Consider the following 15042-nt stretch of genomic DNA (forward strand, 5'->3'; position numbering starts at 1 on the left):
CTCGCCGGGCGCGATGCCGCGGGTCTACATCGGCCGCCTCAGCTACCAGGCGCGGGAGCGGGACGTGGAGCGGTTCTTCAAGGGCTACGGCAAGATCCTGGAGGTGGATCTCAAGAACGGGTGAGCGCGGCCCGGCCCGGCCCGGCCCGGCCCGGCCCGGCCCCTCCTGCCGCCCCGCCGGCGGAGCGCGGCCCGGCCCGGCCCGGCCCGGCCCCGGGTGGCGGCTGTGAGGGGCGGGCAGGACGCCTGGGTCCCCCCCCGGGGGTGGGGAGGTGGAGGAGGCAGGGCGCCTGGGTCTCTGTGGCAATGGGGGGGGGGGGGGGGGGGGGGGGAAGGACGCCTGGGTTCCCATGGCAACGGGGGGGGCAGGAGGCCTGGGCCTCTGTGGTAAGGGGGGGGCAGGACGCCTGGGTCCCCCCGGGGGGTGGAGGGGGGGGAGGCAGGACGCCTGGGTTCCTATGGCAACGGGCGGGGCGGGCAGGAGGCCTGGACCCCCGTTGAGGTTGGGGGGGGGCTGGGGGTGTCCCTTTTGCAGGGAGGGGAGCTCCCCCGAGGGGTTGCTCGGCGCCCCCCCCCCCCCGCCCCTCTGCCCCCCTAGGATGAGCACCCAAGGGTGAGCCAGGCCGTGCGCTGGGGCACCCCCCCAAAAAAAAACCCGTTGGGGGGGGGGGGCAGAGATTCCCCGTTGCAGGCGTCGTTGCAGCAGCAGAGGGTTCTCGGAGCCCCCCGGGGTGGGGGGTGATGCCCCCCCCCAAAAAAAGCCCCGCTGAAGCCCTGACAGACCCTGTGTTCTTCCCTGTGTGCTGTTCCAGCAAGGGGCCCCCGCCTCCATCTAGAGGGTTTGGATCCTGCTCCACCAGGACTTGCCCGAGACATTCAAGTGTGGATTTTTCAAGAGAAAACAAATTGCTATTTTTGGTGACTTTTGGCTTTTTTGGTGTTGGTGTTGTTTTTCCCCCCAACACTTACAGCCTCGTGAGCGTGGGCGTCTTTACTTTTTACAAGAAACCCAACTTGAAGTCTTGCATAGAAAGGCTGAGTGGAATATGGATTTTATTATTATTAATATTATTAGCCAGGGCAGCTGGTTATTAATTTCACTTTAGAAGTGGAGAAGAGGAATTTCTTGTTAAAGTTAGTCCTTGAGCTTTAAACAAACAAACAAAAAGGTTCCTTAAGATTTAATGCTGGTTGTACTGGTAGGTGGACATCTAACGGGCTTATAAGGTGAATAAAATCCATTATTAAAACAAAAGAGTGTGCGCGTGTCAGTGTTTTAACCAACCCAGCTTCAGGCCACGTTGAAGGTGGCCCATAACTGCCATACCCCAGTGCTCTGTTTTCCAGTCCCGCTGTGTATCCTTGAAAGTGTTTTTTTGGGAGGAGGGGGTCAGTTTTATTTAAAGCCTCCAAGTATTTCCATTTCATAGGCAGGTGTTGGAGAAAAAAAACCACCCAAAACAAACCCGAACAAACCGTCGACTTTTTCTTAGCAGATGTAGAACTGCCAAGTTAGGTGGCTGATGTGGTAACGGACTCGTCTTCTTGCTTTTAGTGAAAAATATCTACTGAGGAGCAGCCCGACGATCCCAGCTCGGCGTTTAGCGAGGGGCTGCAGGGAGGTGGTGGTGTGGCTGCGGGGGTCAGCTCACGGGTGCGCTTGAGCCGCCCAGGCTTGTGGCGTCTTCGGTCCGAGCGGTAACAGGTACAGCGGGGAGGAGGGCACGGCCTGCCTGTGTCTCGGAGTGAGGTGCTGCGTACGTGATTCCAGAGCTGGAGTCGGTTTGGTCGCTTCACGTGGGGGAGATGGAGTTGGGAAGTTGTGGATGACAGAAGGAATACGGGAAAGTCGAGATGATGTGATGGGGTTGTTCGCCTTGTGTCTGCTGCTGCTTCGGCTGTGGGTTAGCTAGAGCTCGGCCTGTACTTCCAGGATTAACTCCACAATTGAACTCCTTATTTAGTTTTCTATCCGGAAGATCTTTCAACAGGCTGCTGTTGGGTTGTAGTTAAATCCCGGGTTGACAAAAAAATTTACTGGGGCCGTCAGATTTTTGTGTGTCTCTACTTGGGATAGCCTCGCGCTGCAGCCTTCCCGGAGCACTCTGTGGCATGCCTTGCTGGCCCCCTCATCCTTTCTCCGCGCCTTATTTTTAGTAATTCTTAGCAAATGATTAAAAATTACCGCACGGTGTTTGACTTGAGAGATCCTTTCAGTTTCTTAAGGAAATTTGTGAGCTATCTTGGATGCTCAGCCAGCAGGAGATTAGCTGTTTGGTATTTTAGCAGTTAAGCTGAAATGCTTGAGCAAGAGGATGAGGCTGCAATGTGATACAGCGGAGTCATAAAAGCTAAGCTGGGTCTCGCTAGCTGCTAATTGTAATTTAAGCTTCAATTCAAAGGCTTAAAGCAATGTCTACCTGAGAGAAGGATGGGGAAAATAAAAATCCTGTTTCTGTAGGTTTCTCTGTTCCAAGTTGCAGTTTCTAATTGTATCCTCGTGGTTTTCTTATTCTTGTTTCCTACCCAAAACCGCATTGGCAACTGGAGCGGTGCGTGGCAGCAGTGTGTGTACTAAGTGACCAGAAAATTGGACTTTTCAGCCTGCTTTTTTATCTTCTAGAAACATGCCAGCAGCTTGCTGTAGTAGCTCTGAGAGCTGCGAGCCTTCAGTGATGGGGAAGCCAATCTGCAGTCTCACTAGGTTAAAAAAATAGTCCCACCTGTGAGCTCACCTGCCCTGCATCACCCTGAGCAGCTTTTGAGAATTCACAGCTTCGTCCTCAGAAAATATCTGCGAGACAGAGGGGTGTAACTTCTCCGATGGGCTGAGGATCACGGGTCAAAACTAAACGCTTCAAACTTCCATTCTGCCATCTAGCTAGCGTCAAAGTCTGCATTTGTTGCCCAAAGAGAAGCGATTTGATTTCCTTTTACTCTCCTCACCAAAATATTTAATGCCCATTTAATTAGAGCAGTTGGTGTTAAGAAAAAAAAAAAAAATCAAATTGGTGTCCCAACAGAGCGATACCCAGCTGACGGTCGGGTGACCTGCTAATGGATTGCGTTTTAATTCCAGAGGATTTGTGGAATTATTTTTTTCCTTTGCTAATATTAGGGGGAATAAGGTGAGGTTTTCGTTTCTTTTTGCTTTAAGGTGTTCAGTTGTGCTAGAGATTCTCAATGCTGTTTGTCATCAGTGCGGAAACTTGAGAGAATCCCTTCCGAAACTTACAGTGAAGTATTGAAATTGAAATTTTTCTTTTTGAGGTTGTAACTTCAGTGACTCATTTAAACGACTGGTTTGTTTCGAGCAGCCTGAAGATGCTTTTCCTTGGTAACGCCCCGCTCCTGTCTGTAGCCTGCTCCGAGCAGGACCGGCAGGCAGCGTGCTGCCAGCACCTCTGCCCTTCCCCTGCCCGGCTGCGGCTCGAGCGACAGCCCGAGTGGATCCCGAGCCACCTACAAGTGACCTTCCCGGAGCGTTTGTGGGGCTGGAGGCATGGCATTCCTTATTCCCAAGGAAGGTGAAGCCAGGAATCAGTTTTTCATGCGTTTCCCCCTGTGTGGATGCCTGCTCGCCCCTACCTCGCTCCTCCAGACGCACGGGAGGAGCGGTGGACGTGCAGGGACCTTCTGGCCGTCCGAAGCGACGGTGTGATACAAAATCCAGAAAGCTGCCAAGCCGGCAGCTCCGTTTGTTGAGAGGAGAGCGGGGCGAGCGTTGAGCAGGTTTGGGTTTTTTTTTTGTTGGGAACCTGCAAAGCAGCTGCCGACCCGACCCTGCGGCCGCGGGCCGAGCTCCGGCGGATTGCCGCCCGGCGACGCGGCGTGGATTTCCAGCCCGGGTGGGCAAAGGGCGGGGACAGCAGCTTGGAGGCCCTTCTCGACACGTGGGACTTGGGCTTTTGGGCTCCAGCACCAGCTGTTGATGAGTAGTGGGGAAAAAATGGGCCCCTGGGGAATGCCCCAGGAGGGGGGGCTTCGTGCTGGTCCTGGTGGGCTGGTGTGGAGAGGGGGTGCGGAGCCAGCTGGGAGGATCCAGCGGGCTTTGAAAGAGATGCAGGTTGGGGAGCAGCTGAAAGGAGGAGAAGGGTGAGAGGCTGTCTTTTAGTTCAGATATTAAGCAACTTTAGAAAAATCACATTTTTCGTTTCACGTTGGATTTAAAAAACACCTTTTGGGAGGTTCGGTCTTTTGGAATTGCTTGGGACAAGGACATGGTCGTGTAGCTTGTTCCTTTTTTTGGTACATGGACGGAAAATGGTGGAGCTTCACATTAGCTGAAGTAAATTGCGTTGACGTTTTTACTAAGTAGTTTTATGCCACATGTGAAGTAGCGATAGTAGACGTTTAAAAGAAGATTTACTTGCGCTGCTGTCATATAACAGCAGGTTCAGATTGCTGTAGTTAAGGCTGTGTCAGCAGTTGGGGCTTTCTGTGGTGTGAAACTCTGTTTCTGAAGGTTTTTGATGCATGTTTTTAGATCATACAGTGCAATATTATACATATTTAACAGGTGGATCAGTATTGCTTTCATTTGTGAGTGATAGGGGGTATGATTTTTAGTATTCTTTCAGTGCAAGTAATCTCCAGGTTTGGATGAGCTTGCTTGCTTGTCTTAGAAGTGACAAGAAGAAACTTCTCATTGTCCCTTTTGCATCTTATCGTAGGGCTACTTGCATTTTATGTGTTCCCAGATGAAAAAGGTGAACAGCACAGGGTAAATCATAAACATTCCCTTTTGGAACGAGTGAGGAGAAGACAAAGCGTTAACGCTGTCCGTCGCGGTTTGGCCAGACCGAGTCCTGCCGACGTAGGAGCATCTTGGGAGCAAATTCCCACGGGAGGCCAAGGGGCCGAGCTGGTGTCAGCCCACCGCTGCTGGGCAGCGAGGTGCTGTGTTTCGTCTGGGGTGCGATGTGGGGTGACCGAGTGCCCCCCGAGCAACTCCTGGGAAGCACAAGTTCCGCACGGTGCTCTGATCGAATTCAGCCGTTCCTCCGTTATTCCAGCTTCAAAGGTCTGGGTGTTCGTTGTCTTGGAAGTGCTGGTGCGTACCAGGCGCTTCACCTCGTGTGTGATGGCTTTCAGGGCGAGATCTCGTTGAAACGTTCGCGCTCGCTTGCTCTATTTTTGGAATTGCAGGGGAGAAAGTCGCAATTTGAGTGCTTTAATAATGACCGTGATTGTTTCAGTTGTTATAAATCAATCACGCTCGTTTCTCCCGTGAAACTGCAGCGCTTGCATGCGAAAGCAGCCACCTAATTTGCGGTGTTTGGAGTCACTCTCCAGTATTTCGTGAGCACAGGTACCATTACACAGCCAAGCTGTAGCTGCTGGTAGCGCCATCGGGGGGGGGGGGGAGGTAGTGAGAAACCCTAAAAATGAAGTGACCTAAAAGAGGAGGCCAGCAGTTTCATGTCAGGGATTTGTTCTGCTGGATTATTTAAAACACCAGCACTCACAAACGTTTCCCCCTGTGGCTTGCTAAGACCTGAGTTCAGGATTAGGTGTTTGCCCACAGCGGCCGGAGAGGTTGCAGCTGACTCCCAGTTGTGGACAGGGCTGCGGCATCCTCGGCTGTTGCCTGGGGGACTCTGGAGCCTGGATCTGGTCTTGGAGAAGGGATTTCAGCTGCAGGTAGGCTCTGAACTCTGACAAACAGCACTCGGATGCTCTTTGGCCTCTTCCCCTGACCCGTTGGGATAATGGGCATCTACACACTCCTGGTTTTTACACAGATGTTTAACTCTTGTCAGGTTAGAAATAGGCAGGCTTGGGTTTTGCTTCAGTGCTGCTGTGAATTTGCTCTGCAACCATAAGCAAGTCACCAGCTTGTCCCTGAGCACCAGCTGTAAGAAATTATTTAAAACCCCTACACTCAGTCTTTTGGGATCCCTGGCCGTCGGGGATGAGGCGCTTGCAGCAGCCTGGCCTGGGCACTGGTGCCTGTGATACCTCTGAAAATTAAACTGGAATTGCTGGCTCTGGCTTCCCAGGCAAGCAGTGGTCTCAAGCCTTTGTCTCTGTGTTGGCTTTGGCAAGAGGAAACCGATGCCACAACGTTCGTTTGAACGTTGAAATGAAGCATTATCTATTTTTTCCAATTTGTGTCCTTCCTCTTGCGCTTGATCTGCCCGTGACTTCCAAGTCTTGAGCTGGGCTAGCGCAGCAGATGTTTTCAAACACAAAACTTTGCTCGTCTCTGGGCCTGCAGCCTGGGCTGCTCTTGCAAGGGCTCTTGGCCACAGGTGGACTCTTGGTTTGCCCAGGAAATGCGTTTCTGGTTGCTGTTGCCAAGCTCTCCAATGCTAGGATAGCGGAGATACAGTGGGTATAAAACACTTCCTCAGCAGTACGTGGGGAGCTGCAAGTATCTCAGCCGGTCCTGTTGCACGAGCACGTTGCTTTTCTCACCCAAACCATCAGTGCTGTCCGCAGTCGAAAGTAAATTGAGTCTGAGTAAAACAAAATCCCTTTTCCTAATCTGCCTTTGTATTTTCTTTCTTGTTGGACCTTTCGGGCAGGGTGTACAGACCACTTGTGTTTACAGAGATGACCAAATATTTCCATTTGAAGTGTAGGAATTAAGGTAGCTTCCTAATAGAGCCAGGAATGAACCCAGGGCTCTTCAAAAATCGGGGTAGATCCTAATCCAGGGAACATACGTACTGCTGTATCTGTCAAATGGCACTTCAGCCTCGCTGCTGTGGAGCAAACTGGTTGAATAAAGCAGCGCAGCCCCAATATTCAGTGGGTTTGTGGGTGTCGTGCTCGTGGCCTTGAACCCTTGGGTAGCCTGCAGGAGGTTCCAGCCGATGTTCATCTGAGGGGCAGCACGGGGAGAGGCTCCTCGGGCTCTGCAGGGCCCTGCTGTGGGACGCAGGGTGGTTTTGAGCACAGGTTCCTCAGGTTGGGTTCTTTCCGAGTGATTCTTTTTCTCTCCCTCTGTCTAGGTACGGCTTTGTTGAGTTTGATGATCTGCGAGATGCAGATGATGCCGTTTATGAGCTCAATGGTAAAGATCTTTGTGGGGAGAGAGTGATCGTTGAGCATGCCAGAGGCCCACGTCGTGACAGCAGTTACGGTTCTGGACGCAGTAAGCACTAACATGCATTTGTATCTGTGACTTATTTTAAATAAAACATGTTTTGCTCTTTTTTTTTTTAAAAAAAAAAAAAAGTAATTTTAAAAGAAAATGATATGAAGTTGTGAATAGTGTTCTGTAACTGTAAATGTAACTGTCGATCTGAATATTTATTAACTTGTTGTATTAAACTTTTTAAATTGATAAATTAATAAACACAATTTCTTGTACCATTTTTATTATTATCATTTCGTTTAACTATTTGAATGGTTTATTTGCAATGTGATGTTTAACATAGATTTAACAAAGACCTCAATGTTTTAATTAAAAGAGTCCTTTGAGGCTAAGATGACTGCCCGTTCCATTTGCTGACCTTGGGTTACCTTTCCATGAGTGGCTCTTTGACCTTTGTGGCCCTTGGCTGACCAAAAAAAAAAGGAAGCCATGTGACGACCGCAACCTTTTCCCATTAGACCTGGGTGGTGAGGATCCCAAGGGTTAGAGACAGATGAGATTAATCTGAAATAGGTGCCTGAAAAGCTTTATTCATGTCAGATATTCAGAAAGCCTTTAAGCAATGTAAGTAACATGAGTAAACTGGCTTCATTCGGTTTCTTCTTTCAAACTGTTTTTAAAATAACTTTAAATTTAATTGCATGTTAATCGTAGCGTAATTATAATTCTGTGCGTTGTTTTAATTATGTGCTTGCCGTAAAATTTTTGTAATGCTTTGGAGCTTTGTAACATCTTAGACTGGGGGGGGCTCGAGTGGAGACGAAGCGGGTGGGAGAAGTTTTGGTGCCTTTGCGAGCGTACGGGGCAGAACGGTTTCCGGCCGGGCTGTAGAGCGAGCGCTCCAATTCCCTAGCTGAAGTACTGCTGTCTGCTTGTCACCTCCTAAAGGTGGATATGGTTATAGAAGAAGCGGAAGAGATAAGTACGGTCCTCCTACCCGTACAGAATACAGATTGATTGTGGAAAATTTGTCAAGCCGCTGCAGTTGGCAAGACCTTAAGGTATGGGGCCCCTTTCTTTACCCTCTCTCTATTAAAGAGCACAAAGGGTAAGAGAGTTTCGGTTTCAACAAGGAAAACTGGTACACGGCTGCGTTCTTGACTCCAGCTTGTCTGCATGTGAGCACGCAGACTCGTTAACAAGTAGATTTTGGAGGTAACAGACACATTAAGTAAATATGGCCGTGTGTTTGCATGTATGACATCATTAATGCGACGTTGGGAATGGCACCTGCAGGCTCAGTGCCACTGGACAGTGGGGGAAGGACTTTTTTCCTTAACACAAACCGCCGTCGCGTACAGATGTGTTTTATCGTATCTTTGAGCCCCATCAAAACAGACGTTAATCATGCCAGTGGTAGGATTCACTAGAGATGGGGGGGTTCCCTTTGGATTTTACTCACCAACTTGCAAGGTGCTCGAGCTCTTTGGAACGATAGCGTCGCTCTTGCACAGTCTTTGTTAAGAATTTCCACACCACGTGAAACTGTTTCGAAGGGAGTTTCAGGGAAAGGATGCTTCCAGGATGAGCGGTCGTGCAAAACCTCTGCCAAAAGCTAGTGTTTTCTGAAGTCCAGAGGAGTGGAAGGTGATTCTCAGCGCTGGGTAGCACTGTGTAGCCCACAGTACCTCCGAGTATGGTGGAGGTGAAGCATTGACTGGTGGTTATCTGCAGGATGGATTGAGGCCAGGGAGCCAGGATTTCAACTGTAGGTGCCAAAAGATAGTGTTTCCTTATCAAACTTAGCAGCAATGGTTAAACCCCTTTGTTCTTACAGGAACGCTTTCTTTTAGGGTTCTCTTTTAAGGATGTGTAAAATTTGTTCTAAGCAAACTTTGACGTAGTAGAAACTGGTCCGTAATTGAATATGTAACGCTAGCTCAGGTACGTACTGAGATTCTTCAAATGTCTTTTGTCGTTAGCGCTTCACACCATCAATAGCTTGTCTTTGCTTCTGGTATTAAAAATTGTAAGTAGAGCATGGCATGATTAATCCTGTTCCGGATGCGTTGCTTTTTTTGAATAGCTTTCATGTCAGGGTACTTAAGGTGGGAGTAGCTGGGTTGAAACCAGGCTGAACCGAAGTTCTGTGCCCCCTTCCCGTTGCAGCCAAAGCCCACAGCGGCTGAAAGGTGGCCCTGTCCGACGGCTCGCTCGAAGCGGGGCAGAAAGGCCCTCCCTGATGAGCAGAGGTGTTTAGTAATTGAAAGGGAGAAGCCAGGAAGCATGAAGTGGGAAAATGAACTGAGCTTTTACTTGTGGGGGGATTTCTTCCGGCAGAATGAGATGTGTTACCTCCGCGGAGGACGAAGGGAAGTCTGCTTGCCTGTAGTCTTCTTGGCTTTTCATAGCTGACCTTTTAAGTTTATCCTCTTTCCCAAGTTACCTTTGAAAACATGACTTAGAAAGCAAGCATTTTATTTCTTTAATTGCTTCTGTAATTTGAAATTTATCCTCATCCAGAGCGTATTTGATACTAGGCTCGAGATGGGAGACCTTAAATTATCGTTTGGCTCAAACCTGTCACCACCACCTTGGTTTTAATCACACAAACTCCGTGGAATTGTAGTGTGGTGTTTGGCTTCCTCCGAAACCTTGGCGTTAGCACTGCCAGCGCGGTTTGGTTAAAGCCCTTGCTGACATCCGTGTGGCTAGAAGAGGCTGAGTGAGCGTCGTTGCAGAAATGAACAGGGTCAGCCTGGAAGCCTGGCTCTGGATTCGAGGCAATGGTTATTCTGTCCTCTTCCTCTAGGATTATATGCGTCAGGCAGGGGAAGTGACATATGCAGATGCACACAAAGGAAGGAAAAATGAAGGTGTGATTGAGTTCAAATCCTATTCTGACATGAAAAGAGCCCTTGAAAAGCTGGACGGGACAGAAGTAAATGGCAGAAAGATTAGATTAGTGGAAGACAGACCTGGATCGAGACGGCGCCGCTCTTACTCCAGAAGCCGAAGCCATTCGAGGTAGGTCTCTGTATAATGTAGCTCGGGCTGAATCTGGCTGCGATGACTTGACTATACAGCAGGTTCCAAAGCGCCGTGGAAGTGGTCAGAGTTCTCCGTAAATCTAGCTTTTGAGAATGTGTGAGTTACCTGTGAGTAACCAAGGGAAACGAGGCCTCTGTTTGGAGAGGAGTTCCTTGGTGAAGGTGTGTATCTGCTAGCTGAACACCCGACAGCGTGCTGCTGCTCCTCCCCACCTACGTCGGGTCCGTAGTCCTTGCTGTCTTGCAGGAGGAGGCTGCGTGGCGGGTGGAGCTGTGCCTACGGAATGAAACAGAAGGTGCTTTTAACACTTCAGCTCTGAACAGTGTGTTCTGCTGTAAGCACCAGGACTCGCAGTTCTTTCTTGGCTTGGACACCCCCCTCCCATTCCCTGTTTCTTAGAGGTTTGCGGCTTTCGTTGTGTGATGGGGAGGGCTGCTTCAGCACACGACACCGAGTATTTTCCCCTTTCCATGCTGGAGTAGAACTTGTTGTCGCAAGAAAACTCAGGCAAACTTCTACCCTTCGTAGAACAGCTTGCTTATGAAATGAAAGCCTAAAGTCAACGCTTTATCCTGGTGAATCACTGTGTTCAAACTCTGACTCGATTGGGAGAGCGATTCTCGCTTCCCTATCTTGAGGCAGGTTGGGCATTTTCTCCCAGATTAGCAGCCCGGCTCACTTCCAGACGTGGCAGCAGGGGATGAGCAGCGGGGAGAAGGGTGCTCTAGGTCTGTAACTTCATTGTGTAACGCTCTCACCGTTCGGCTGCTTGAAAAGTGCTTTAATACCACGGGGTTTTACCCCCAGGGGGCCGGGGGATCACGAGCTCTCCGTGGACACGTGCTAATGCTAAGCTGGTTGCTTTCGTTCCAGGTCTCGCTCTCGAAGCAGACATTCTCATAAGAGCAGGAGCCGCAGTGCCAGTAGTAGTCGCTCCAAGAGTAGATCAAGATCCAGGTATGTCTTTGCGTCGGAAGAAATGGGGGCTGCCCACTTCAATGAGAAGCATCGTCCTAAATTTGCCGTAGGAATGCTGTTTGTTTTCTCTTTTCCCTGCCGTATCAGGCACGCTATTTAAGTGCTGGTGAAATCCAAGCCGCACTAAAGCGGAGCTGTCTGTTGCCTTTGCACTTTCAGGTCTGTGTCCCGTTCCAGAAGCAAGAGCCGTAGTCGAAGCAAGAGCCGTAGCAGAGGCCAAAAAGAGAAAAGCAGGACTCCAAGTAAAGAGGATAAAAGTAGGAGCCGCAGCAGGAGTGCAGAGAAATCCCGAAACAAAAGTAAAGATAAATCTGAGGCCACTCTCCATAACAGTGATGAGAAAGCAAAGAGCAGGAGCCGCAGCAAGGAGAAGAGTAGGAGCAGGAGCGGGAGTAAGGACAGGGGGGAGACGAGGGAGAGCATGAGGAGTAGGAGCAAGGAGAAGAGCAGAAGCAAAGACAGGGAGAAGAGCATTAGCAAGGCTAGAAGCAGGAGCAAGAGCAGGGATGAGAGTAGGAGCAGGAGCCGCAGTAAGGATAAAAGGAAAAGTAGGAAGAGAAGCAGGGATGAGAGCAGAAGTAGGAGCAGGAGCCGCAGCAAGAGTGAGAAAAGCAAGAGGCGCAGCAAGCGAGACAGCAAACCGAGTAGCAAGAAGAAAAGGAAGGACAGCCACGAGCGGTCCAGGTCAGCCTCCAAAGAAAAGGAGCATCTAAAACCAGATTCTGACAAAAAGGAGGCGAAGGGCGAGGGTGAGGATGCAGCCGCCTGTCGGGTGTCTCGCTCCAGGTCTAGGTCGATTTCCAAGTCAAAACCAAATCTCAAATCAGATTCTCGTTCCAGGTCTAAATCTGTTTCCAAGCCTAGGTCCCCGTCCAAGTCTAGGTCTAGGTCTGCCTCTAGGTCACGCTCCCAATCGCGGTCAAGGTCTCGCTCCAGATCCTAACCTTGCCGCAACCACACTTGGAACGGTTGGAAAAGTCTTTTGTACATGTTTAGTAGTCGTAGCGCAAGTGATTGAAGTAGAAAACATGTCGATGCTGTATATTTTTCACAACCCTGATGGTTATGCCTGTCGTTGTTAACTGCAGTGCTCCCTCCCTGCGATGCTCTCTGGTGCAAGGCTGTTCGGCTCATTTTCTATCCTAGAGAAAGGTTCTTTTTAAATATAACTCTTCCTAGAGCACCAAAATCACCCTGTTTTCCAGGAAGAGCCTTGCAGGGAATGAGCACTGCGCCTCGGTGGGTTTATGGGGTTGCAGTGATGACTGATAGGTAGGTAGGACGGCTTCAGCAGTCTGTGCCCTTGAATCGATGCCCTTTGATGTATGCCGTTTAGTGGAAGTGCTCAGTCTTAAGTTTCATACTACTTTTGTTTCATATTTTTTGGACTTAAAGTTGTGAATGGCACAGTCAAAAGGAAAAAAAAAAAATATAGGTACTTGCAGTAATCCATAGGGAAAAGAAGTATAGTTCCATATTCTGGTATTGTGACAAGATTCTTGTTTTATATTAAATTTTTTTATTTTATTTTTTCCCTGTCTTGCAAAGTACAGTGATTCCTGTTTCCATGAAATTTGAATAAAGACTATTTTTGCTTGATGACATTTGGTGGTGGTTACATGAAGTTGTGTTGTGATTGTCAGTGGTTTGTATCGATCGGTGTATGCTTGAATTTGCAGAAGAGTTGCTCGCAGAGAATGGGTTCGTGGTTGAGAAAGCCACTTGATATTAAATGCAGTCACAACACTCAAACACGATCCAGTTAAAATAACTCTTTTCTCCAGAAACCCTGCGTTGTTCGGAGCTTTAACATTGCAATAAGGACAACGCAGGAGCGATAACGAAGGTGACAAGCCCGTTTTCCACCGTCTCTATAAATGAAACGTCGTGAGCTTCAGCTTCCACAATACAGGGAAGAAAATTAGTCACCCGCTTAACTCGCTCGACTCAAGTCAACCGAAATCACTGGTTGTCCCACGACGTTGTACATGTTGTACAGCTGATGCTGGAGGCGAGTGGGGCTGGCAGGGAAAGCGTGCTCTTCTGCTCGGGGCTTTGTCCTGTAGAGCTTCCGTTCCATTGCCTCCTCTTCCACGCCGTTGGCCTTTCTTACGGTCCCTTTGGGAAACGAAGGGGAAAGAAGCGCGGTGCTTTTAGAGGTGCTTGTCCCGTCTAGCACGCCCGGCAGGAGCATGCGAAGCCGCCCCGGCTGTTTGCTCTTGGTTCTTCTTTGATTTCGTGAGCCCCAATGGTGAGTTTGGGATTTCAGTCATGAACCACGACTTTCCAAGTGTTAGTCTGACCCAGGTGGCACAGTGTTTGTCCTGGTGGCCCTCCAAAATGCGGGGATAACTGTAGAGTGGGGATTTCCAGTCGTGGATTGAAGGTTCAGTTCGTGTATGGCCCTTTCCTGGAAGGGAGCTGCTGTACAGAAACCCCGTCTGCCCCGAATTCCCCGTGTCCAGGTGGGCTCTGCCGTCTCACTGAAATTCCCTGGTGCTCGCTTTCCCAGCCCGACTTCTCTAGTTCCACCCAGAGCAACTGGGGCTTGAGGCTGGAGTCTCAGCTTGTCCTGGTGTATTTTGCTGGATTTTTCCTCCTAATAAAACATCTGTATTTGGGGGGAACCTTTATAAAAGAAGAAAAAAGGTGCAGGATGTGCTTTGGAGGAGCTCTGGGTTTGGAAGCACCCAGAGTGGTGGGGGCTGCTCTGCTGGCGTGTCCCCAGCACCCCTGGGACGTGGGGAGGAAGGCAGGCAGCTTCCAGCAGGAGTTTTGTAGATGTTCCTGAACAATATCCCAGTTTGAGGCTTGGGCCCAGTTTGAGGCTTGGGCTGTGAGCAAATGGCTCCAAGTGAACACGAGCTCTTCTCTCGCACGTGTGGCTTTGAATGAAGGACTGATGCCCCCAGCTGCCAGCAATGTTCCGGAAAATAAAAGGCAAAACATATTTTGTGAGTTCTTACTTGGTCTGGAAAAAAAAAAAAACAGAGTTAGTTATGGCTTTATCAAAAACTTTTCTTCAGCAAATTTCAAACCGCTAACAATACTGACGACAGCAGTTCTTGCAGCTCGATGTTAACTTCATAGGTGCAAGTAATTCCGTATAATTTGATCATTTGAAACTTGTGCTGCTGTATTAAAAAGATGAAAGGGCGATAGATCATAAGAGTTGCTTTCAACACAAAATATTTCCGTAGAGTTTAAGAGGGGTCAGGGCTTGGTGAGTGGCTCAGACTTTATCAAATGTCGTATTACTACAGCAGCATGAGAGAGCTCTTGTGGAAGTGATATTTAATTTCTTTAGAAGGAAAAGGCTTTTTCAGCTATATATATTTAGTGCTTTAACATCTTAGGCTCTCTTAATAACATTTCTAATCCCTTTTGCTGCTTAATCTTAGTAGAGAAACAAACCAGGCTAGGCAAGATGTTTGCTAATGGGGGATAATTAGCTTAAAAATACCTTCAAGAAAATCTGCAAATGATAAAGTCTAGGCTAAGACTTTACAAAGTGACTCTGGCTTTTGCTGTCTGGCTGCCAAGGCTGCTCCTAACCAAGCGAGTGTTAGTGAGCCCTCTGGGAGAAACGTTTCTGCCCTAAATACCTGAAGACAGGCCTTTGGGCATGGAGGTACGTGGAAAACTTTTGGCCGAGGTGTAAATTGTCATTGTGTGCGGTGAGGGCTGTTCCCCGCAATGGGAAAGGCAAAAAATCCCTTGAGGTTGCGAGATTGTCGCAAGCAAATTATCGAGGGGCATCAAAACCAAGTGTTGATCGCTAAAGACATTTGAGAGTTGGGCAGCCTGAGCCCGGTGCCTGTTGGCTCAAATCTCTGCTTCTGTGCCAGAAGGAGCCTTTGGCTTGTCCTTACAGGGGCAGCTCTTCACTACATCACTCAAGTATCTGAAGATGCACCTAAACACCTATGTGGAAGCACTAGAATTTCAGTAAGAATTTAAATTTCTGG

The 15042-nt window shown here is 49.1% G+C and overlaps 1 protein-coding gene across 2 annotated transcripts; it reads left to right on the plus strand.

The window, feature by feature from the left end:
• Positions 1-13: 13 nt before the first annotated feature.
• Positions 14-12678, plus strand: SRSF4 (serine and arginine rich splicing factor 4). Of its 2 annotated transcripts, XM_086480512.1 has the most exons (6): positions 14-120; positions 6960-7102; positions 7994-8106; positions 9858-10072; positions 10970-11053; positions 11234-12678. In XM_086480512.1, exons 1-6 carry the CDS (start codon positions 14-16, stop codon positions 12015-12017), a joined length of 1446 nt encoding a protein of 481 aa, XP_086336638.1. In that variant the 3' UTR covers positions 12018-12678. The 2 variants fall into 2 exon arrangements, with proteins under 2 accessions (XP_086336638.1, XP_086336639.1); XM_086480513.1 differs by lacking the exons at positions 14-120; positions 6960-7102 and adding an exon at positions 7532-7669.
• The last annotated feature ends 2364 nt before the right edge of the window (positions 12679-15042 follow it).

Source organism: Leptosomus discolor, chromosome Z (genome assembly GCF_034619465.1).
Source record: "Leptosomus discolor isolate bLepDis1 chromosome Z, bLepDis1.hap2, whole genome shotgun sequence".
Lineage (NCBI taxonomy): Eukaryota > Metazoa > Chordata > Aves > Leptosomiformes > Leptosomidae > Leptosomus > Leptosomus discolor.

Coding starts and splice junctions, on each gene's coding strand:
- SRSF4 (XM_086480512.1), top strand. CDS start 14: ATGCCGCGGGTCTACATCGGCCGCCTCAGCTACCAGGCGCGGGAGCGG. Junction 121..6,959: donor GAGGTGGATCTCAAGAACGG/GTGAGCGCGGCC, acceptor CCCTCTGTCTAG/GTACGGCTTTGTTGAGTTTG. Junction 8,107..9,857: donor GCAGTTGGCAAGACCTTAAG/GTATGGGGCCCC, acceptor CTCTTCCTCTAG/GATTATATGCGTCAGGCAGG.